General features: G+C 36.2%; 1 protein-coding gene across 5 annotated transcripts in view; it reads left to right on the top strand.

Moving 5' to 3' along the window:
• Positions 1–23486, top strand: part of LOC106083391 (segmentation protein cap'n'collar) — a 233610-nt gene that overhangs the window by 105732 nt on the left and 104392 nt on the right. For 3 of the 5 annotated variants that reach the window (XM_059363243.1, XM_013246341.2, XM_059363242.1), the window contains 2 exons: positions 8848–9009; positions 14172–14259. In XM_059363243.1, coding sequence (XP_059219226.1) covers positions 8848–9009; positions 14172–14259 — 250 coding nt within the window. Of the gene's footprint in view, positions 1–8382; positions 8558–8847; positions 9010–14171; positions 14260–23486 lie in introns of those variants that run through there. The other 2 variants (XM_013246345.2, XM_013246342.2) reach the window with 2 other exon arrangements.

Here is a 23486-nt window from a genome sequence, read left to right as displayed (position 1 = left end):
TTTCATTTTGTTTCAACCCCCTTTTGTTGGTTGGTTTTGTGTTTTCAACAACTAAATATCCATTTTTTTTTTGAAATACAATAAATGCCAAATGACATTTACAAAATTGTCAAAGAATTTAATGAAATTGTAAAACATTCCCACTCACTGGCAAAGCCAATTGGCTATGGGAAATTTTGTGAAAGGAAAGGAATCACACATAGTTAGATATAACATGGATAGCCTTAAGAAAATGTCTTTCAATCGAAGGAGCAGAAATTGTCCAAATAAGATTTCAATAAAAATAGTAATAGAATGTTGTATTCACAGCTTTGATGTGTTTGTAAAAACGAAGACTCCTTTCGGAAGATTTATGTTGAACAACGAAAATCTCTTTTTTGTAGAAGACAAATCTTTAAGAAATAGGACAAATAATCGAGCTTATCGAGAATATATGTAATCGAAAACGCGTAACCGTAAAACGCTTTAGGGAAAAATCCCGCTTAAATGAATCTTGATGTAAAGAACCGTTTAATTTTTGGTGTTATTCAATGTAATTGAATTCGTTTAAGTGAAAATCGCTTAACTGAAACTACCGCTAAACTGGAAAAGTTTTTATCCCCCAATGCTGTTTATAAAGAATGATTTTTTAAGAGCCATAAGAAATTTAAAAAAAAAAACCTAAAAATTTCGAAAAATGCATGAAATCTTTATTCGAAACGACAGTACCGTCCTTACAATTTAATTTTTGAAGATTATTTCATGCAAATGTAGACAGTGACGGCGCCTCAAATGGTCCATTCGCTTAGTCCATACTCTTTCCAACATTTCGGCCGGTATCTCCCGAATAAATTCTTCAATGTTGTCTTCCAATGCGTCAATTGAAGCAGGCTGGTCTGTATAGACATGACCCACAAGAAATAGTCTAAAGGCGTTAAATCGCACGATCTTTGCGATCAATTGACCGGTCCCGAAAGTGAAATAAAATGTTCAACCAACTCTTCGCTCAACAAGTCCAATGTTGCGCGGCATGTGGCACCGTCTTGTCGAAACCACATGTCATGCAAGTCAAGATCTTTTATTTTGGGCGAAAAAGTTGTATATCATCTCACGATAGCGCTCACCATTCACAGTTATGTTGCGATTCGCGTCATCTTTGAAGAAGTACGGTCCAATGATGCCACCAGCCCATAAACCACACCAAACTGTTACTTTTTCTGGATGCATTGGTAGCTTTTGCAATGCTACTAGCTGATCTTCACTCTAAAATCGACGATTCTGCTTATTTACGTACCCAATGAGCCAAAAATGAACTACGTTGCTGAACACAATTTCAACACGATGACCTTTCTTAACAGAGCATGCGTTTTGATAATAAAATTCACTTGCACTTATGCTTGTATCACTTAACTTAAAACTAATTTCACTTATCCGAACTACACTTAACTGAAAATTACGGTTAAGTGAAACAGAAATGAGGAGTTCTCACAATTCTTTGTTTTATTAGCAACTGCCACATATATTTGTGGGAAGTATTACCGTCCGCAACCCACAAAAGCATTCCATGTTGATGCGATGGTGATTGTGAGCCGTTAAGCTCTTTTTCCACAACAATGTTTGCTAAATTCTGATATGAAATAAAATATATTTGAGGATCTCCTCGGAGGACATCGGAGTGCAAAAGTTAGCATGTCCGCCTATGACGCTGAACACCTGGCGAGAACATCAGAAAAAATGTTCAGCGATAGTTTTCTCTCTCCTTATGCTGACGACATTTATAAGGTTCTATGCTATGTAAATACTTCTCCCCAAAGAGGCACTCCGTTCGGACCCTGCTATAAAAATGAGGTCCCTTTCCATTGAGCTTAAACTTGAATCGTACAGCACTCTTTTATGTGAGTTTTTTATGAGTTTTAAGCCGCAATAGCCGGAAGTTGAAAATGCACCACGCTATAATTTTCAGGCCTCATTTTGAATACATGCACACTATGTCCTATGCGTGTCGAAAAAAATGCCTAAAGTTATACAGATTTCTTCTGTCGTTATTAGCCTCGTTTAGTTAAGAACCGAATCCCCCGTAAGAGGTTTGTATTCCTTCGAAACGTGGGCGCATGTGGGCGTTTGTTGCTTTTTCGGCTATGAAAAAGCGACAAATTATGCCGTCTGCCATACACAGAGAAGGCGAAATCTCCCACTTACAGTCCAAGACCGTCCGTGTCATTACAGTTATGCAGCCCATATGGCCCACAACATCCCGCATCATACCGAGGATGTCAAGTCGCCAAAGAGTTGCAGAAGCTAAGAAACAAGAAATTACAATCAACCAGTAAGCGTACTATACCATACACCAATATTCCACGAAATAGCAATGAAAACCCGCAATCATATGCGAGTGTCACCGGAAATATCGTTTCAGAAGCTCCAAACAATATACTGTCACAAATACTCAGTAGGCTTAGTACTCAAGAAAACTTTTTTAAAACTATTGAAATCAGACTAGCTAATCTCGAGAAAACATCAAACGTATCTAAACATGTATAACCCGCTTAAGATTATGTTATGGAACGCCAATGGCCTCCACAAACACCAAAGGGAGCTTGAAGTCGTGCTCAACAATGAGAAAATAGATGTTTGTCTAATATCAGAAACCCATTTCACTACTCAATCATATATAAGATTCAAAAATTACGAGGTGTATCATACCACTCACCCAACGAATACTGCTAGAGGAGGTAGCGCAGTTATAGTTAGGAAGTCGATAAAGCATATAGAAGATGAGGAAATAAAAACGGATGAATTTCAGGCTACCACAATAAAAATATTCACTAAAAATGAAAATTTACTCATAACAGCTCTCTACAGTCCACCGAAACATCAAATTAAATACGAACAATATAAACAGCTGATAGAAAAACACAACGACAGGCACATTATTGGAGGCGACTTTAACGCCAAACATACTCACTGGGGATCCCGATTAACAACTACAAAAGGCAGAGAACTACTCAAAGCGTCGAATGATACTGGTTGCTCAATAATCTCATCAGGTACACCAACCTATTGGCCAACTGATACAAACAAAATTCCCGACTTAATAGACTTTTTTCTGGTCAAAAAAATATCGACGTCCCGAATAAAAATAGAAAATGGTTTTGATCTAAGCTCAGACCACTCTCCAATCTTCCTTACACTTTTTGAAAAAATACTAACAAAAGAGCCTCCACCCTTTTTGATAAATAAATTTACCGACTGGCAATATTTCAATTTAATCTTGTGGAATGCAGATTTGAAAGTCGAAGCACCAATCTCTGTAGACGATTTGGAAAATGAAGTTGAAATACTAACTGCAACTATTCAGAAAGCCGCATGGCAAAGTACTCCTGATTATCGAAGTACTGCTTCTGAACAAACCTACCCGGTATATATTAGAGAAAAAATTCAACTGAAACGCAAAATACGTAAGAAATGGCAGCAAACTAGACATCCGTCATACAAGACACTCTTAAATAAAATCACTAAGGAACTCAGTGCAGAAACCAAACTTTTCAGAGATATGGAACTTAGGCAACATCTGTTGTCGTTAACAACTGATAAAAGTACCGACTATTCACTTTGGAAAGCAACAAAAGGAGTTAAGAGGCCTGTACCAAGAAATTATCCAATAAGAAAAGATGACTCATCATGGGCCAAAACGAATATGGAAAAGGCGCAAATATTTTCAGAACACATGGAGAACGTTTTCTCCAATAACAATGAAGTTCCAACTAATGGTAATGAAGGTATAGGAAATTTCGAACAAAGCATCGAGAATGTTACAGTTGGTGAGGTATATGCAGAAATAGGCCGTATGCAGCTAAAGAAATGTCCAGGTTTCGACTTAATAAATACTGAAATACTAAGAAATCTTACATATAATTGCATCATTAAAATAACCCAATTATTTAATTCCTGCTTCAAGTTAAGAAGAATGCCAACTTTTTGGAAAATTGCAGAAATCCGTATGATACCTAAACCAGGTAAACCTACAACAGAGGTAACCTCATATAGACCAATATCTCTACTACCAATGTTATCCAAACTGCTAGAAAAACTGTTTTTGAGTCGTTTAAACCCCATTATTGCAGAAAAAAATCTCATACCAGACCATCAATTTGGTTTTAGAAATTCCCATTCAACTATTGACCAGATACACCGCATAACTAATACTATTGAACAAAGCTTTGAGGATAAAAAAATATGTTCTGCTGTATTCTTAGATGTGTCGCAGGCTTTTGACAAAGTATGCCATGTCGGGCTTATAAGGAAATTAAGCAGGATGTTGCCTGAAATATATGTTGAATTTCTAAAATCATTCTTATCGGATAGATTCTTCAGAATTAAACAGGATGACTCCTACTCAGACATGAAGAAAATTGGTACAGGTGTGCCTCAAGGAAGTATCCTAGGTCCCGTCCTATATCTTTTATACACTAGCGATTTGCCAGAACCACCAAACTCAGTCATTGCAACTTTTGCGGATGATACTGCTATACTTGCGGTGGCAGATACAGAGGAGCAAGCAATCACTAAATTGCAACAAGCTCTTAATGAAATAAATCGTTGGGCCTCTGTTTGGCAAATAAAGTTGAACCATTCGAAGTCGGTTCATGTAAACTTTACAAATAAAGCTACCAGGAACATCCCCGTGCATATAAATGGAGTCAGTATCCCTTATTCGGACAATGCGAAATATCTTGGTATGACCCTGGATTCGAAATTACGCTGGAAAGCGCATGTCAAGAAGAAAATCGAAGAACTTAATATTAAATGGTCAAAACTCAAATATCTTATGGGCAGGAAATCTGAACTTTCCATTCAAAACAAATTACTTTTATATAATCAACAATTAAAACCAATATGGCTATATGGCATCCAACTATGGGGTTGCACGCATAAGAAATATATCTACATGATTCAAAATTTTCAAAATAAAGTACTAAGGAGCATAGTTAACGCCCCTTGGTATGTTCGCAACAGTGATCTCCATAGAGACCTCCGCATGAACACAGTGTCAGAGGAAATATCAATTGCAGCAACGAAACATGATGCCAGATTACGCCTTCATGTAAATCCAGAAGCCATTAATCTCAATGATCCAAGTACCAGACGTAGACTGAATAGAACTAAACCCTATGATCTCTTAATATCATGAGCTTTAAACTTATTTATTTTCTTTTTGTTTCCAATGTAAAATAAATTTTCAGATAGATTATATAAAATTTACATATTTTCAATGATAATTATGTTAAATTTGAAAAAAATTGCTTGTTAGCTTCTTATTGAAAGCTAGTTGCAATTAAAATAAAAAAAAAAAAAAAAAAAAAAAAAAAAAAAAAAAAAAAAATATGGCCCACACTCTGTTCGTAGAGATGTTTACATTCGACATCCTCACATTGACACTGTAATATCTCCCACATTACATTATGGCTCGAATTTCCGTCTTCAGCCGCATAGTTGCTGCTCCATACTCAATCGGTATAACTACGGATAGAAAATCTTGAATTGTCTTCAATGACCTAGGTAAGGTTAGGTATATGTGGTAGTCTGCCATCAGACCCACTTGGACGTTTTCGACCATTCTAATACCACAGGAACAGGAAAAAATAACATGTCTTCTAGTTACTACCGTTTAAACATCCAGATAGCCTTAACAAGCCCAACAACTTGCGAATGATCACATCCGCTAAATCAGACATCTTCTCATGGAATTGAGAACCTAAAGTAGAACTGTTTGTGGCTGCCAAATCGGGACACACACCCAGCAGATATTCTTTCGTCTCTTATACCTCGACGTTTTCGCAGCTTCTGCATAATGGTTATTTGCAACCTTCAGTCTGATAGACACAATTAATGAGACGTCTGTACTAGTCCGCGACAGCAAAGCGGTAGGTTTCTTCAAGTCACATAGGCCACATAGTTTTGGAATGGTCACCACCCCTCCTTTGTGCCATTCGTTGACTTTCAGGCCTGGTCCTGAAGACTTGACTTCCATGTAGCTAAAGGCATATACACAGATCCCACTCCCCCAGGAATGGGTACGATAGTTCCTAGCCTCACCAGCTCGTTTGCTCTGCTGGAATATTTCTGAGGCCCGTCAACCAGAACACGTGAATTTTGAACTGTTCCGCCATATCGGTGAGAGGTACGCGTTAGTCGAAGGCGGTTTTTAATTCAAATATATGTTCGCCAGAGATTTAATGACTGTCTCAGAAGATATGCCAAATGTCATTATGACATATCTTCGCCATTTCACCACTCCTTAATTGCCAGGATCTTCCCTTGATACACATTACAGTGGTCAAGTAACCTTCTCGATGTTCTGCTAAAATCCCACGAATAAGGAAAAATCTTAAATTTCGGCACAACTTTTTTTTTTCTGTGTACGACATGCTGACACAAGCGAGTCGTACAGAGCCTTCGTGATCCGCTTGACAATTATGTCTTTGTACTCCCCAGTTTCCATTTCCCTTTCTGGTCTAGAGGGTATAGTCGAGCAGATTAAAACGAAATTTTGTCTGCCCCCTCATGAACAAAACTGCAATAATATAATCTGGGGGGATGCCCTACCCCAAAACCCTCCCAAACCCACTGTTCCCACCACCCCCAATTCTCAGGAGGGTCGTTCCACCCCAAAATTGTGCTCCAAATGGGATTGTATACAAACGGGACAGTATGGGTTGATAATGAATGATACACTCAGAGAAATTTGTTGATGGAAACAGCAAAAATATTAACGCCTAATATTGACAATTTTTTTTATTAATTTATAGCAAATGCCTCCACAGTTGTTTAGAGGTTCAAATTTTGAATTGATTTATTCATAAATTTAAAATTTCTAATTAATTTGCCGATATCAGCAGACTAATTTCTCTGGGTGTATTTAAGATTAAAAATCTGTCTAATCACGATAGCGGTCGTACGCGTAAAGCTAGCCGCTTAAAATTTTGCGCAGATACTTGGTATTGATGTAAGTCGTTGAGGATTGCAAATGGGCCATAACGGTTCAGATTTGGATATATCTGCCATAGAAACCGACCTCCCGATTTGACTTCTCGATCCCCTGGAAGCCACATTTTTGTCCGATTTGGCAAAAATTTTTTACATAGTATTCTGTTATGGCTTCAGACAACTGTCCCAAGTACAGTCCAAATCGGTGTATAACCTGATATAGCTCCCATAGAAACCGATCTCCCGATTTGACTTTTTGAGCCCCTGGAAGCCTCAATTTTCATCCGAATTGGCTGAAATTTTGCACATAGTTTTCTGTTATGACTTCCAACAGCTGTACTAAGTGAAGTCCAACTCGTTCTAGAACCTGTGATAGCTCCCACATAAACCGATCTGCGGATATGACTTCTTGAGTCCTTGTTCTGTTGCGACTTCCAACAACTGTGCCAAGTTCGGTCCAAATCATTCTATAACCTGATAGAGCCTCCATATAAACCGGTCTCTCGATTATCATTGTTCGGTTCCTAGAAGCTTTAATTTTTGCGGGTTTAACAGGAATCTGGTATGTAGAATAAAATTAGGCCCTTCAACTAGATATTTTTTGCATAAATTTTAGCTGAATTCATGGTGGAGGGTTTCCAAGATTCGGCCCGGCCGAACTTAGCACGCTTTTACTTTAAATTATCCAAGAAAAAATAAATTGCCATAATTTGATATTTATTTGTTAGCCATCCTGTATTTTTCTCAGTGTATTGTATGAAAACACGTTGGTGCTAAATGCCCACTAATTTCTTTAAATACGAATACCACGATGCCTTTATGATTGTTATGAAAAATGTATCTCTTCAACAAATAGCGGATACTATGAACACAGTTTTGTCTTACGAAAGCTAAGCAGCTTGTTTTTAATTGAAAAATAATTTTTTTTTAAATTTAATAAAATTTCCTGACGTCGTTCAGCCATTACCTATGTATGTTTTTTTTGTCAAATTGTGGTTAATAAATAAATAAATAAATTTAAATGCAAATAAATTGACTCTCGCTCTTCCTCTCTCATCAATTGAGTTGATTGTATGTAAAGCATTGGGGCAAGCGAGAGTCCCTTCCTTATCTATAATTTGGCACTACAACACCGGGGGCCTTATCAGTTGCTAATATAAATGAATAAATACAATAAATCAGAAAGTCAAACGACTAACTGTGTGGTAAAAATGTTCTCTTAAAGAAATATTTACGCGACAATTGGATTTGATATCAAGAAAGAACCAAGGCACCAAAGAGAAAGATAAGCGGCCGAGAAAGGCCCATGGAATAATTTTAATAACTGGAGAATAGTCTCTTAATAACAGCAATCAAATAAAGACGTGGTGTATTGCAAATATTTTTGTTATTAAAAAAAATTGAGAAAAAATTAAAAAAATAAAAACAAAAAAATATAATCGAAATCTATTTTTGTGTTTATAGATAATAATAATAGAAAATAACCAAAATAATAGAAAAAAACTAGTGCTATATCATATTAATCACATTTAATAAACGTTTACAAAAAAAAAATTATAACAAAACTAAAATGAAGCATTATATCCAGAAAGTAGGTGTCTTATGAAAATTTAGAACTTTTCCCCATCGTCTTCCACAACTCCTTCAGTGAAATTACAGTTCTCTTGATTTATTTAATTGTGGTAGTTTAAAGCTATTTTTAATGTGTTATTCATTTTATATTTTTTCTTTCTTTTTCTCCCTTTCTAACGCGCGCGTGTGTGTGTCTGTGCCATTAAAAAATTATAATTTGGTTAAAAATATTTTAATTTACAACAAATTTTTTTGAAATTTTATGAAATTTCATGTGCTTACCGCATTGTTTTGCTAAATGCTCTCTAGGAAAGCGAAATTGTCGATGTTTTATGGAAACAAGATGTTGATTTGGGCTATAGCCTCACTCCGGCCCAAATGGCCAATGTTGCTGGCACTGCAACAAATGCCACCACCAATGAAGACGACATTGAAAAGTTGAAAGCCTTAGAAGCTCTCAAAATGGATAATGTAAGTTGGAGTCTCTTATGTTTGCAGCTTTTTATCATCATTTTGCACATAAATTGTTGCAATCACCATCGCATTGTCTGAATTCGCACCATCGGAAATCATTTGTCCAATTTCGTCTATTTTTTCGCTTAAAGAAATATATTTAACTCATCATATATTTTAATTATTTTTTTTATTCATAATTTATTATAAATTTATTTTATGTTTAATGCTAGTAAATGTGATAAAAAAGTTTAGGAATTTCCCTGAAATTTCTAAGGACAACATATTTCAGAAAATTTCTCCAAAGATACAATTTCCAAGAAATTTTCTATTAAAATAAAATTTTCCAGAAAATTTTTCTTGACCCAAATTTTTCCAGAAATTTTCTCCAAAATAAAATTTTCAGATATTTTCTTTAAAGACAAAATTTCCCAAAAAATTTCTCTAAGACTAAATTTCCCAGAAAATTTCTCTTAAGACAAAATTTCCCAGAAATCTTCGTGCAAAGCAAAATTTTCCAGAAGTTTTCCTTGAAGGCTAGTTCCCAGAAATGATCTCTAGAGACATAATTTCCTAGAAATTTTCACAAAAAATAAAAATTTTCAGAAATTTTCTCTAAACATAAACTTTCCAAGAAATTTTCTATGTAGTCAAAATATTCCTGGCTTTTTTCCTTTATACAAAATTTTGTAAAAATTGTCTCCAAAGATTAAATTTTCCTTAAATATCATCCAAAAATCAAAAATGTCCTTTAAAAAAAAATTTTCTAGAAATTTTCTCTAAAGACAAAATTTCCCAGAAATTTTCTATAAGGTCAAAATTTCCCAGAAATATTCTCTAAATACGAAATTTCTCAGAAGTGTTCTCTAAATAAAAACTTTTCCAGAAATTTTCTCTGAAAACAAAATTTCCCAGAAATTTTTTCTACGACAAAATTTTCCAGAAATTTTCTCAAAAGACATTTCCGAAACATTTTCGTTCAAAGCAAAATTTCCCAGAAATTTTCCATGAAGCAAGGTACCAGAAATATTCTAGAGACAAAATTTCCCAGAAATTTTCACAAAAAACTAAAATGTTCAGAAATTTCCCAGAAATCTTCGTTCAAGGCTAAAAAATTTCCCAGAAATTTTCTCTAAAGACAAACTTTCCAAAAAATTTTCTCTATAGACAAAATATCCCAGCCATTTTCCCTAAGACAAAATTTCGTAAAAATTGTCTCCAAAGACTAAATTTTCCTTAAATATCCTCCAAAAATCAAAAGAAAGTATCTCTCAAGACAAAATTTCTCAGAAATTTTCTCTAAAGACAAAATTTCCCAGAAGTGCTCTCTAAACAAAAAATTTTCCGGAAATTTTCTCTAAAGACAAAATTTTCCAAAAATTTTCTCAAAAGACATTTTCGTTCAAAGCAAAATTTCCCAGAAATTTTCTATGAAGGCAAGGTACCAGAAATATTTTCTAGAGACAAAATTTCCAGAAATTTTCACAAAAAATAAAATTTTTCAGAAATTTTCCCTAAAGACAAAATTTCCCGGAAATTTTCGTTCAAAGACAACTATCCCAGAAATTTTCTATGAACACAAATTTTCCAAGAAATTTACTCTTTAGACAAAATATCCCTGCCATTTTTCCTATAGACAAAATTTCGTAAAAATTGTCTCCAAAGACACAATTTCCGTTAAAAATCCTTAAGACAGAGGTTAGCATGTCCGCCTATGACGTCTGGGTTGAAATCTCGTCATGAACATCAGAAAATTTTTCAGCGGTGGTTTTCCCTACTTTTGTGAGGTATCCTGCCATATTAAAACTTTTCTACCAAGTGATGTCACATGCGGTTTAGACTCGGCCATAAAAAGGACGCCCCTTATCATTGAAGTTAAATATTAATCAGACTGTACTCATTAATATGAGAGAAGTATCCCCTGTTCCTTAATAAAATGTTTGTGGGAAATTTTGGATTTAGTATCCTCTAAAGAAAGTATCCTTCCCACAAATTTTCTCTTACGACAAAATTTCCCAAAAATATTCTCTAAACAAAATTTTCCCGACATTGTCACTAAAACCTAAATTTCCTCGTAAGACTAATTTCCAAAAAACATTCTGTAGAAAAAATTCACAAAAATTTTCTTTAAAGAAAAAATTTCCCAAAAAATTTTTCCAAAAGACAAAAATTTCCGGAAATTTTCTTAAATACAAAAATAATTTCTCTAAATCAACAATTTTCCAAAAATGTTCTCAAAATATAAAAATTAAAAAAAAAAATCCCGAAAATTTCTCTAAAGACAAATTTTGGAATCTGTCTCAGGGCATACCACGGGGGCATTTTATCACCACTCCTATGGATAACTGCCACTAATGGATCCTTACTGAAGAGGGATTTGAACCTATGTGTTACGACGACATTATAATACTTGTAAGGGCAGGAATCCAAATAACATCTGCAAGACAGCTGTAAGGTTCTTGCTAACCACTTGGCTAGACCGAAGGGTCTGAACTTTAATCCAGAGAAGACTGAAATCTGTCTTTTTACAAGGAAGACGAAGATAGGCCGATTCAAAAAACCACGTTTCCTCAACAGAACGATTTTAAAGGTCAAATACTTGTGTGTGAATTGTACGCGTATTGAAAAGTCTCAAAGTTTTTGGACACTTTGTAGGCGGGCGTTAGGCTCGATATGGGCCTGATTTGGAAGATAGTTCACTAGTTCTATAGAAGCAGTTTGTATTGGTCAAACATAGATACAAACTAACTCGTAAGCAGGGCGATAAAGAAAAAGTGCAACCTAAAGACATTACAGCAGGATCAGAGAACGGGCGATCAGAAACACGCCTTCTAGGATATTGGACGCCCTATTCATTAACATACAAATTAGGTATTGCGGTTATAAAAATTAAGGAGATGGAGAGTGAATAGAAGAAAGATAATAGGAGCAGGTAATACCATCACCGGTGCAATCAAGGAGACGATAAGGAAACAGACTGGATTGGAAGAGGTTTTCGATCGGATACCCGACACGGCAGTTGAAGTCGAATTTGCGACACTTGTATGAGCCACGCAGTATTGTAGTAAAAGAGCGCTGGTTGGTTATCTGCCAATTCATGCTATATGGATGGACCAAAGCTGGAGGGAAAAACGTGTCTGGATTGAGGACCCAGACACCGTGTCCTATTCCCAACTGCTTGACTACAACAAGATGGAGAACTCGACGTATATACTGGAAAGTGTTAGATGGTATAGTGTCAAATCGAGTATTTCTGGTGTTAACTTCTTTATGGGCTGTAAGCTCGCTATTAGAGCAATCACAATCGCGATGACGAAGTCTCGAAGGGTTTCGAAGTGAAAAAGGAGATTAACTTCTTCTAAGAGAATGGCATAATCATACGGGTGCCGCTAGGCCACGAGTGCTGCTAGGCCACGGGTGCCGCTAGGCCACGTGTGCCGTTAGGCCATGCAGGTCACCGTAGCGCAGAGGTTAGCATATCTGCCTATAAAGCTGAACGCCTGGGTTCGAATCCTGGCGAGAACATCAGAAAAAAATTCACCGGTTATTATCTCTCCCTAATGCTGTCGGCATTTGTAGGTACCATACCATGTAGAAATTTCTCCCCAGATAGGTGTAAGAAGAATGCCCCTTATCATTGATTTTAAACTTTAATCGGACAGCACTTATTGTTATTTGAGAAGTTTGCCCCAGTTCCTTCATGGAATATTCATGAGCAAATTTGTATTGTGGCTAGGTCACAGCCAAGTAAGGGCAGACGACTTGACTGTATTGGCCAAACGACGGCCGTCGATTAATTTGTGAATGCAAAGCATTTCACCTTTCAAGGCGACGCGGTCCGAGTTAATGGCTTGAGCGGCGAAAGCGTATATAGCACTGTGGAACAGTGAGACGGTGAAAAAGAGACCAAAATCCCATTGCGAGATTCGGATTGTGAGAAAATACGGACTGAGAAGTAAAGAGCAGATTGATAACAGCTTTTGACATTATAACGGGATACATGGGACTAAGGGCGCATTTTTGTAGAATAGGTGCGGCAAGGAGCAGTGTGTGTAGGGATACCAGACTTTAACCGACTTAGGGCCATAAAATGGAAAACGATTAGCCAATACTATATAAAGCCTTCGTAATACAGTGGACGGCAATAGATACAAATTGCCTTATAAGGACATTACAACAGGTCCAACAAGTAACTTTAACTTTTTATTACTAAGAGCGCACAACAAACCGAATACAAGCTCATATACATGCCCATAATAGCATGGAGTGGGTTTCCACAATCTCTGGTAATTAAATTTTCTCTTAAGATAGAATATAATGAACTGAACTGAAATCTCAACGAAATAAAGGATATTTTCAAACGTTTTGTTCTTATCAAGCGTCCTAAATCCACCAGGCCTTTTCACTTTCACCAGAGGCATATCATTCCAAACGTGGGTTACTATTACACACCCTGCTTCATACTGACTGATCATTGCAGTGATATTTCGTTTCAAGATTTGAGTAAATTCCAGGGAAACGGACAATTTTGTTTTACAAAGCACAGCCTTTCTTTTTGACCAAATACATTTCAGTGGCAAACTCTTTCCTCTTAACATAAGTCAAAATTTTGTCTTTATCAAAGTTGAAAGGCTATTGTACGAGATGGACTCAATTCAAAATTTAAATTTTTGAACTTGGACACTCTCGTTGCTAGAGTTTAATTATCATCTGCTGCTTTTTACGGCGATTTAAGACAAAGAGGAAGAGGTGCTTTGTCAACGGACAATTCTCTTCCTTGCGGTTTATTTGCTGTGGAGCTTACTTTATTTGATCACCTAGCCATTTTTGTCTCATCGTACTCACATCTTTGTCATGTTTAAATGCAGATTGTGATATATTCCTCATCCAATAACCATTAGATTGAAAACCCGTATTATATGGTATAAAAAAGGGTTTTCTCAAATAGGAAACAATAGCCAAAATTTGTATTGAATCAGTGTTTGTGTTTAAAAAACGTTGTATTATCCAAATTATAAATACCTATTTGCAATAGCTGAGCATTCAAGCATTATCAAGTGTACATAACCTACATATATATATGTTAAATATAATCATGTTTCTTCATTACATGTAATCTTCTTTTTACACTATTGTATAATTAAAATAAAAAAATACATTTTGTCATTATTTTTATCTAGCCGAAATTTGATGACAAGGACGATGCAGACGATCAATTGGCAGCCAATGAATGGGCAGGCATTCCCTTTACTATTGATAATGAAACTGGTAAGTGATTTAAACTTCTTTTAAACCATACTTAACTTCGTCATGGATTTGTAAGATCAGTTGAATGAAAAGACTGGTCTAGACTTTAATTATACATATAAGAGTATTATTATAAAATTATTTATGGAAGCAGACCCGACATATATATATATATATATATTGCGGTTTGGTTGAAAAGAGGATGTGCATATTAATTCACCTCATGCCGCTATGAACATACACCAAAGCCAATAGTCGGATGCGCTCTAAATACTTAAAAGTAACCTCGAAATAGAAATCTAACTCAGGAATTCCGTACTGCTTACAAAATCCCTAACTGTTATCCAGTACCATATCTGGTGCTGTGTCGCCATTTAAATGCCGCAGTCTGCTATTACTCGCACCTATTTTACATAACTGAGCTCGTAGTCCTTTGAGTTGCGTTATGATAACGAAAGCTATACTGACTTCCTACTTACTTCTTTTAGTAAAAGTCTTGTCTTCGCTTCCCCATAGGAATTTCGTCGTCCTACCGACCGTTTCGATGTTCCACAGTGCTACATGCGCGTTAGTCGACGACAGTCCTCTGGCCTTCATTACTCATTACTGGCCTTACTCCGCGATGCGAATCATGCTGTCCTCAGAGAAGGTGGTAATCTCCTACTTACACTCCAAAACTGTTCGTGAACTTACCATCCTGGTTGTTATAGCCCTGATGGCTAATTTACTGTCCTGGTTGTTATTGCCCTGACTGCCGTTGCAGCTACTCCGTATGGAGCATTTACTACCCGCAACCTGTGGACGCGCCCGGTAGCTCGCAGCTAAGCTTCTAGTTACAGCAATGAGCATCACACAGATTAATGTTCCAACCTGTGTGGTGCTTACAGCTATCCCGTGCCGGGTATGGGATCGGATCGTACCGGGTCGGATATCTTTAATAGTCTCCAGTGCCCTATTGGAAGTGTTCGTCATCGCTTCGCCTAGGCCATGACATTATACCATCTGATCGTGTTGTATTATCATTACATTGCATTTTTTTCTCCATCGCAGACTATGAAACTAATGAGGCGTAAATAAGTATTTGCCAAATAACGCTCTTGTAGAGCCAGTGGACTATTCTCGGATTCAGGCCCCATTCGAGCCCACGGCTCGTCTACATAGTGCCCAACATCTATGAGCATTTTTAGTACGCTCCGGAATGTGACACTTTCAATTCAGTTTCCTATCAGATATCGAAATCAATTTACTTAGGAAGTGTGGCTCGTCTTTCTTGTAAAGAGGAAGAATTCAATCTTCTCTGGGTTCCATGGTTTTGAGAAGAAAGGACATAAAGCTTATGGTGTCGTACAACTTCCCTTGACGGTCTTGGATATAAATACCACCCTTATCAGGCTTTCGGAGTATATGCAAGTCCTAGGCACACGCTGAAAATAGTTGCCAGATGGGGTAACGTCGGAAAATTTTCATCAGGTCCGGGTGACTTAAATGGTTGAAAGCTTTACCATAAGTTTTGTAACGATAAGCCCTCGATTATTTCAAGATTCAGGTGTCTCTGCTTTCACTACCATGTCGCCTTCTAACGTTTCAGTTTGGACATGGATTTTTGAGAGAAACTTTTTCATCTTGGCGGCGTCATTAACGCAATCGACCTGTTCAGAGAAAAACTTCCTGGATCTTACTGTTTTCCTTGAGCTGTGTGTAATACACATCCCAATAAACTGCCGCTTTTTACCGACGTGCTCTGTTATTAAGTGTACGTGTTTTTTGACCTTCAACTTTCGTGCCAAGTATGGTTCAAATCGGCCCAAAACCTGGTGTAGTTCCCATATAAACGGACCTCCCGATTTGACTTCTTGAGCTTATAGAGGGCGCAATTTTTATCGGATTTTGCTAAAATTTGACACAGTCACTGTATGCACGACCAAACGTGCCAAATATGATCTGAATCTCCCATATAAACCTTAAGCCTCTAGAGGGCTTAGTCCTTTCAATTCAAAATTCGTACTTTTTGGTGCCAAAATCGGTACCATTTTGTACTTTCTTCACTGATGGGGCTAGAAGTCTGAAATTTGGCATATAGGTACAACTAGGAAATGATAGGTCACTATGTTGTTACCAATATAGGTACCATTTGGTCCTTTCTGTGCAGATGGAGCTATAGTTTTGAAATTTGGCATTTATGTAAAGCTTAGAAATGTATGATGGGCGACTAATTAATTTTTTAACAATTTGAACATTTTGGTACTCAAATTGGTACTATTTGGTACTTTCTTTATGGATTGAGCTAGAGGTTCGAAATTTGGCATGTAGGTACAACTTAGAAATAAATAATGGGTGACTAGATGATCTATCCAAAAATCGTAAATTTTGGTACCAAAATTGGTACCATTTGGAACTTTCTGTTCAGATATAGCTTGAGGTATGAAATTTTGAATGTAAGTACAACTAAAAAATATATGATGGGTAACTAAATATTCTATTAAAATCCATATATTTTGGTAATATTTGTCTGAAATTTGACATTAGTTAAAACTTAGAACTATATGATGGGTGGCTAAAGGATCTATTCACCATTCACACATTTTGAAACCGATTTTGAATTTTTTCTGTATTGAGCTAAAACTCAGTTTTTCCATTTGCATGTAAACAATTTTTTAATATTTGTTTTAATCTATTGATTGTTCAATCGTAAATCATCATTGTTCGATCACTGACAACTATTTTGAAGATTTCAACACTGTTGGCGATCTGTCTGGCAATTTCCTTTCTGTAATCAATAAAAAATTTTCATTCCAGTGATATTCATTTTCGTGGTCAAATAGCCCGTATCTCTCCCCTTGGGGAGATTAATGACAAATACTTCTGCATCATCAGTGTCTCTGCGACCATGTTAATTTACTAGAGCAAATCGATGAAGTTGTTGTTAAGTGTTTTCGAATATCGGCTCGTATTACCATTTTACACAATCTATGCACATATCTATCACTAAACGTTTTATTCTAACATACAATAAATAAAATTGGCGATATACCCGCAATATAACGTATATACAAAACAACATTTGTAGTGGTGCTGTTAACCTTATACTTTTTTTTTGCTACCCTTGTTTAAATAGCAATCTTAACAATATATTTCATCATACATATATAACAACAGCATAATGTATAATGTATTCATAAAATCATAATATTAGCAAAATTGTGATAGACAGAATGTTGAGAGTATCAAAAACGTTTTGATATTTTGTTCACAGTGTGCTAATCTAATCTTTCAAAGAGAGAAAAGCAAACAAAAACAGAAACTACTTCATACTGCATATTTATTGAATTAAAAACAGAAAAAAAAAATCCAAAAATTTACACAATCACATAAATCTTTCAAGTATGCCGTAGGTGCGTGGTGTTCCAAAAGGCGTTAGATGATCAAATTTGTTTAATATCTCATCACCTCATCATAGTACGACGTTGACATACCAACAAGCAGCACATGGTTTTTCTACTCTATGGGCCCCTTAACAACAACAACCTCACTCACTCGCAAGTCTTATTATTAAAATCTTAAGGAACAAGCATTATCACAACCGATAAGAAAGTTTATTACGTTTCTATGATAAAATGCTAACATAGTTAACTTGGAAAATTGGGAATAAAAATGTTAGCTTTTCACATGAATTTGCCTATGCAAATTATGATCTCTTAGGTCTTTAGAATGGGAACATGGGTTTGTATATATGACTCGAATTGATACAATCATAATCCAAAATGACTTTCATCAATAAGGAGTTGGTTGTATTTGTAAGTGAAGTCAATTAAAATAATACCCTTTTCTAAATTGTTGCATATTCCAGCAAGGGTTTTTATTGTTGTTGTTGTAGCCACATGTCTATATGTGAAGGTGGCAATCCTCGTCTAGCTCCTATAGGCGACCTCGTTCCGGTTCAAAGGACCTATCGTTGCGGGAACATATGGCCATTGTTTATTTAAAGGTGCCAATAACTCGCCTTGTCATATCGAGCATCATAGGCGGCCGGCCTCTTAGGGAGACTCTCCACTCGATACCGCTGATAGTACTCGACTGCAATTTCAGCTACTCTGTACACTGTTAAAAAAGTGATTGAGTTGGGGTTGCCCAAAAAGTAATTGCGGATTTTTTAAAAGAAAGTAAATGCATTTTTAATAAAACATAGAATGAACTTTAATCAAATATACTTTTTTTGCACTTTTTTCTAAAGCAAGCTAAAAGTAACAGCTGATAACTGACAGAAGAAAGAATGCAATTACAGAGTCACAAGCTGTGAAAAAATTTGTCAACGCCGACTATATGAAAAATCCGCAATTACTTTTTGGGGAACCCAATAAAATAAACTAGTTTCGTGTAAAGTTGAACCTCATATAACGCTAAAGACAATTTTATTAGTTTTTAGTTAATGCATTTCTAAAATATAATTACATCAAAAGAATTTCGTTATGGTTTATTGTTAAATAAATGGAACTAAATTATTTTTATTCAGTGTGTATGATGAACATCGTGAAAGATAATTTAAACTGAACTCAATACAATGGATGGAATAAAATGTTCGAAATTTTTACTTTGAGTTAATACATCTGTATAAACTTTTTGCAAAATCTCTTCTTCTATTTCGTTCGTTTTAACTTATACGCATGAGATACTTCTTTAAACTATAGATGTATCTCATATTAATCCTTTGTTTTATTTAATTATTTTATTATGAACACAGGCGGATTTGCCTTTTTAAATAAGAATTTTTGTTACTAATAAACATTTAAAGGTTTCTAAGGACATTTTATTTAAGGTTTCTAACATGAATCTATTGTCCTATTCAAAGTGAAATTAAAAACAAACGCTCTTGTATTATGATATTCAATGTTTTTAATCCATTGATGATTCCACGACTGGCAAACAACGTGTTTAAAAGGCACCTTCTTTAAAGATAGGTTTGGAATTACTGAGAAGTTTATAGTTTTAATTATCTCTGTTACAAAATCTGTCAACCTAAGTGTATTTTTAACATAATTTTAATTTAGGACTTGTATTTCAATTAAATTTATTCAATAATACTCAAATTTGAAAAATTCGTAAGCTATTTTGAACGAATATTTATTAAGTTTGAAGAATATAGGTTTGTATTCAAGCGTTGAACTCAACATAACAGCATGTTTATATTGGGTAACGGTGTTTGCTATAGGAATATTTAACTTGTTGAGAAGAAACTTGATTAAGTAAAATGACTTCCCAAAACCAAGTTTATGACTAATTACAAATGAGTAACATTTACTAAAAATTTGCCATTTATCGTTGTTTTGATCAAAATTAAACTACATTAGTTTTAAATTAGCTAACTTATTTGGAATGGGAATTTTACACCATTTTTCTGAGTCTATGCAACATTCATTCTATCCGCAACTTGCGGAAGCGCCCGGTAGCTCGCTGTTAAGCTTCTTATGATAACAATGAACATCACACCGATCGGAGCTCAAAGTTTTAGCCTGCGTGGTGCTCACACTGGCTGTGCTACAAAGCGGAAATCTTCCCATCCACTGTGATATTTATGCCATTTGTAATCTTGTTTTCCCCATAAAATACAGAAATAACGCCTTCAACTGTCTCGAGCTTTATATGAAATCCCAAAAAATATTCTTCCAGTTTGTTTTTATACCCTCCACCATAAGATGGGGGGTATACTAATTTCGTCATTCTGTTTGTAACTACTCGAAATATTCGTCTGAGACCCCATAAAGTATATATATTCTTGATCGTCGTGACATTTTATGTCGATCTAGCCATGTCCGTCCGTCTGTCCGTCCGTCCGTCCGTCCGTCTGTCTGTCGAAAGCACGCTAACTTCCGAAGGAGTAAAGCTAGCCGCTTGAAATTTTGCACAAATACTTCTTATTAGTGTAGGTCGGTTGGTATTGTAAATGGGCCATATCGGTCCATGTTTTGATATAGCTGCCATATAAACCGATCTTGGGTCTTGACTTCTTGAGCCTCTAGAGTGCGCAATTCTTATCCGATTGGAATGAAATTTTGCACGACGTGTTTTGTTATGATATCCAACAACTGTGCCAAGTATGGTTCAAATCGGTCCATAACCTGATATAGCTGCCATATAAACCGATCTTGGGTCTTGACTTCTTGAGCCTCTAGAGGGCACAATTCTTATCCGATTTGAATGAATTTTTGCACGAAGTATTTCGTTATGATATCCAACAACTGTGCCGAGTATGGTTGAAATCGGTCCATAACCTGATATAGATGTCATATAAACAGATCTGGGGATTTGACTTCTTGAGCTTCTAGAGGGCGCAATTCCTATCCGATTTGGCTGAAATTTTGCATGACGTATTTTATTTTTACATTTTTACAACTGTGTCAAATAAGGTTCAAATCGGTTCATAACCTGATATAGCTGCCATATAAACCGATCTGGGATCTTGACTTCTTGACCCCTAGAGGTCGCAATTATTATCCGATATGCCTGAAATTTTGTACGATGAATCCTCTTATGACCATCAACAAACGTGTTTATTATGGTCTGAATCGGTCTATAGCCCGATGCAGATCCCATATAAATCGTTCTCTCTATTTTACTTCGTGAGCCCCAATTGGCGCAATTCTTATACGAATTGGCTGAAATTTTACACAGGTCTCCAACATATAATTTAATTGTGGTCCGAACCGGACCATATCTTGATATCGTTTTAATAGCAGAGCAACTCTTTTCTTATATCCTTTTTTGCCTAAGAAGAGATGCCGGGAAAAGAACTCGACAAATGCGATCCATGGTGGAGGGTATATAAGATTCGGCCCGGCCGAACTTAGCACGCTTTTACTTGTTTCAGCTAAAAGCTAATTTTTTTGCCCTTTACCATTTCATGTCATACCACCACACATTGCTCTCCATTTTTGTTATTAATCTCTAATACGAAGAGCAAAAAAATTCCACCCAATTTTCAAAATGGATTCATTCATCTTTGTGACAGTTCTTGCGTGTCGCATGTCTCCTTCCTATGCATAGGAAAAATTTGTATGCATTCATTTCAGAAATTTAATCAACAAAGTTTTTCCTCTTTATTTTCGTTGACGTCGACAATGATGTCGTGTTCAATAATTCATTTTTTTATATGTATGTATATACATTTTCATGACATGATTAATATATTTTTTCCGCGTTTTACATTGGTTCCTTTGGCCTGTGTCGTCTTGCAAGAAAAAGAAACATGACATTTTTAGTTGACAGGCTTTTTACACAATGAAAGCGTGAAGGCACGTTGGTGGGGGAGACAGATAAGAGGCAATAAAACAAATCGCTAATCTCAAAAAGGACGAAAACTTGTATGTATGTATACACAAAAAGGCTTTGCTGTACCTAAAGTATGTATTTTTTATAATATGTATAAGTCAAAGAATGTGGGAGGATGTTCATAAAATATCCTTTGCGTTTTATTTTATTAGCCATGAACACCCATTGGGGAAAGGGGAAAACAAGAAATAACAGAGAGTCACCTACCAAGACCATCAGCACCACCGCAAATTCATTTGTGTTTTTGTACAACCCGCTCGCGTTGATTAGAGTTGAATGATTACGTTAGTTGCGTTGGTTAAAAAATACAAGTATATTTGCGGTACACCGCTGCAGATCTCAGATTCCCACTAGAGGCCTGTTCTATCGCTGCTCTGGTATGACAATGGACTAAAAATGTCTAAGTGAGTCTGTTTAGAAAGTTGACTGCTACTCTAATCTTGCCTAGCCTAAACTACCAGATGAAAAGTGATTCTCTTTTATTTCTTGTTTTCCCTTTTTCCTACACATATACCACATATACGCTATGAAGCAAACGACCGACGCCTGAGTTAAAACAACCACCGCAAATACTTATTCTCATGATTCTCTTGTTTATGCGGTGGTATGATGAGTGTTTGTCAAAAACAACGCATACACCGCAATTTTATTTATAACATAATAAAGCTGAAAACAAGTAAAATCGTGCTAAGTTCGGCTGGGTCGAATCTTGAGAACCCACCACAATAGATTCTGCTAAAATATGGGAGCTATATCTAGTTATAAACCGAATTGGACCGTACTTGGCGCAGTTGTTTAGAGTCATAACAGAACACTTTATGCAAAATTTCAGCCAAATCGGATAAAAATCGTGGCTTGTAAGGGCTCAAGAAGTCAAATCGGGAGATCGGTTTATATGGGAGCTATATCATGTTCTGTACCGATTTGAACCGTACTTTGCACAGTTGTTGGGAGTCATAACAGAACACCATGTAAAAGTTTTCAGCCAAATCCAGGGGCTCGAAAAATCAAATCGGGAGATGGGTTCATATGGGAGTTATATCAGGTTATATACCGATTTGGACCGTACTTGGCACATTTGTTGGAAGTCAATATAGAACACTATGTGCAAAATTACAGTCAAATCGGACAAAAATTGCGGCTTTCAGGGGCTCAGGAAGTCAAATCGGGAGATAGATTTATATGGGAGCTATATAATGTTATAGACCGATTTGGAGAGTACATGGCTCCGTTGTTGGGAGTCATAACAGAATACTATGTGCGAAATTTCAGCCAAATCGGATGAAAATTAAACCTTCCAGGGGCTCAAAAAGTCAAATCGGGAGATCGATTGATATAGGAGCTATATCAGGTTATAGACCGATTTGAAGCGTACATGGCTTCGTTGTTGGGAGTCATAACACCATGTTGGGAGTCATAACACCATGTTGGGAGTCATAACACCATGTACCAATTTTTTAGCCAAATCAGATGTTCCAGGGACTCAAGAAATCAAATCGGGAGATTGGTTTATATGGGAGCTATAGGAGGTTGGAGACCGATTAGGACCCTACTTGACACCGTTGTTGGCAGTCATATTAACACTATGTGCAAAATTTCAGCAAAATTGTGGCTTCCATGGGCTCAAGAAGTCAAATCGGGAAATCGGTTTATATGGGATCTATATCAGGTTTGCACAAATTTAAATCGTACTTGGCACATTTGTTGAAAATCAGTATAAAACACTATGTCCAAAATTTCTACCAAATCGGACAAAAATTGTGGATGCCATGGGCTCCAGAAGTCAAATCGGGAGATCGGTTTATATGGAAGCTATATCCAAATCTGAACCGATATGGCCCATTTGCAATCCTCAATGACCTACATCAATATAAAGTATCTGCGCAAAATTTGAAGGGGTGATTTCGACAGATGGACGGACTCAG

Source organism: Stomoxys calcitrans, chromosome 2, assembly GCF_963082655.1.
Source record: "Stomoxys calcitrans chromosome 2, idStoCalc2.1, whole genome shotgun sequence".
Classification (NCBI taxonomy): Eukaryota; Metazoa; Arthropoda; class Insecta; order Diptera; family Muscidae; genus Stomoxys; species Stomoxys calcitrans.
The sequence above is the reverse complement of the archived record's forward strand: the minus strand, read 5'-3'. Positions and strand labels throughout refer to the sequence as shown.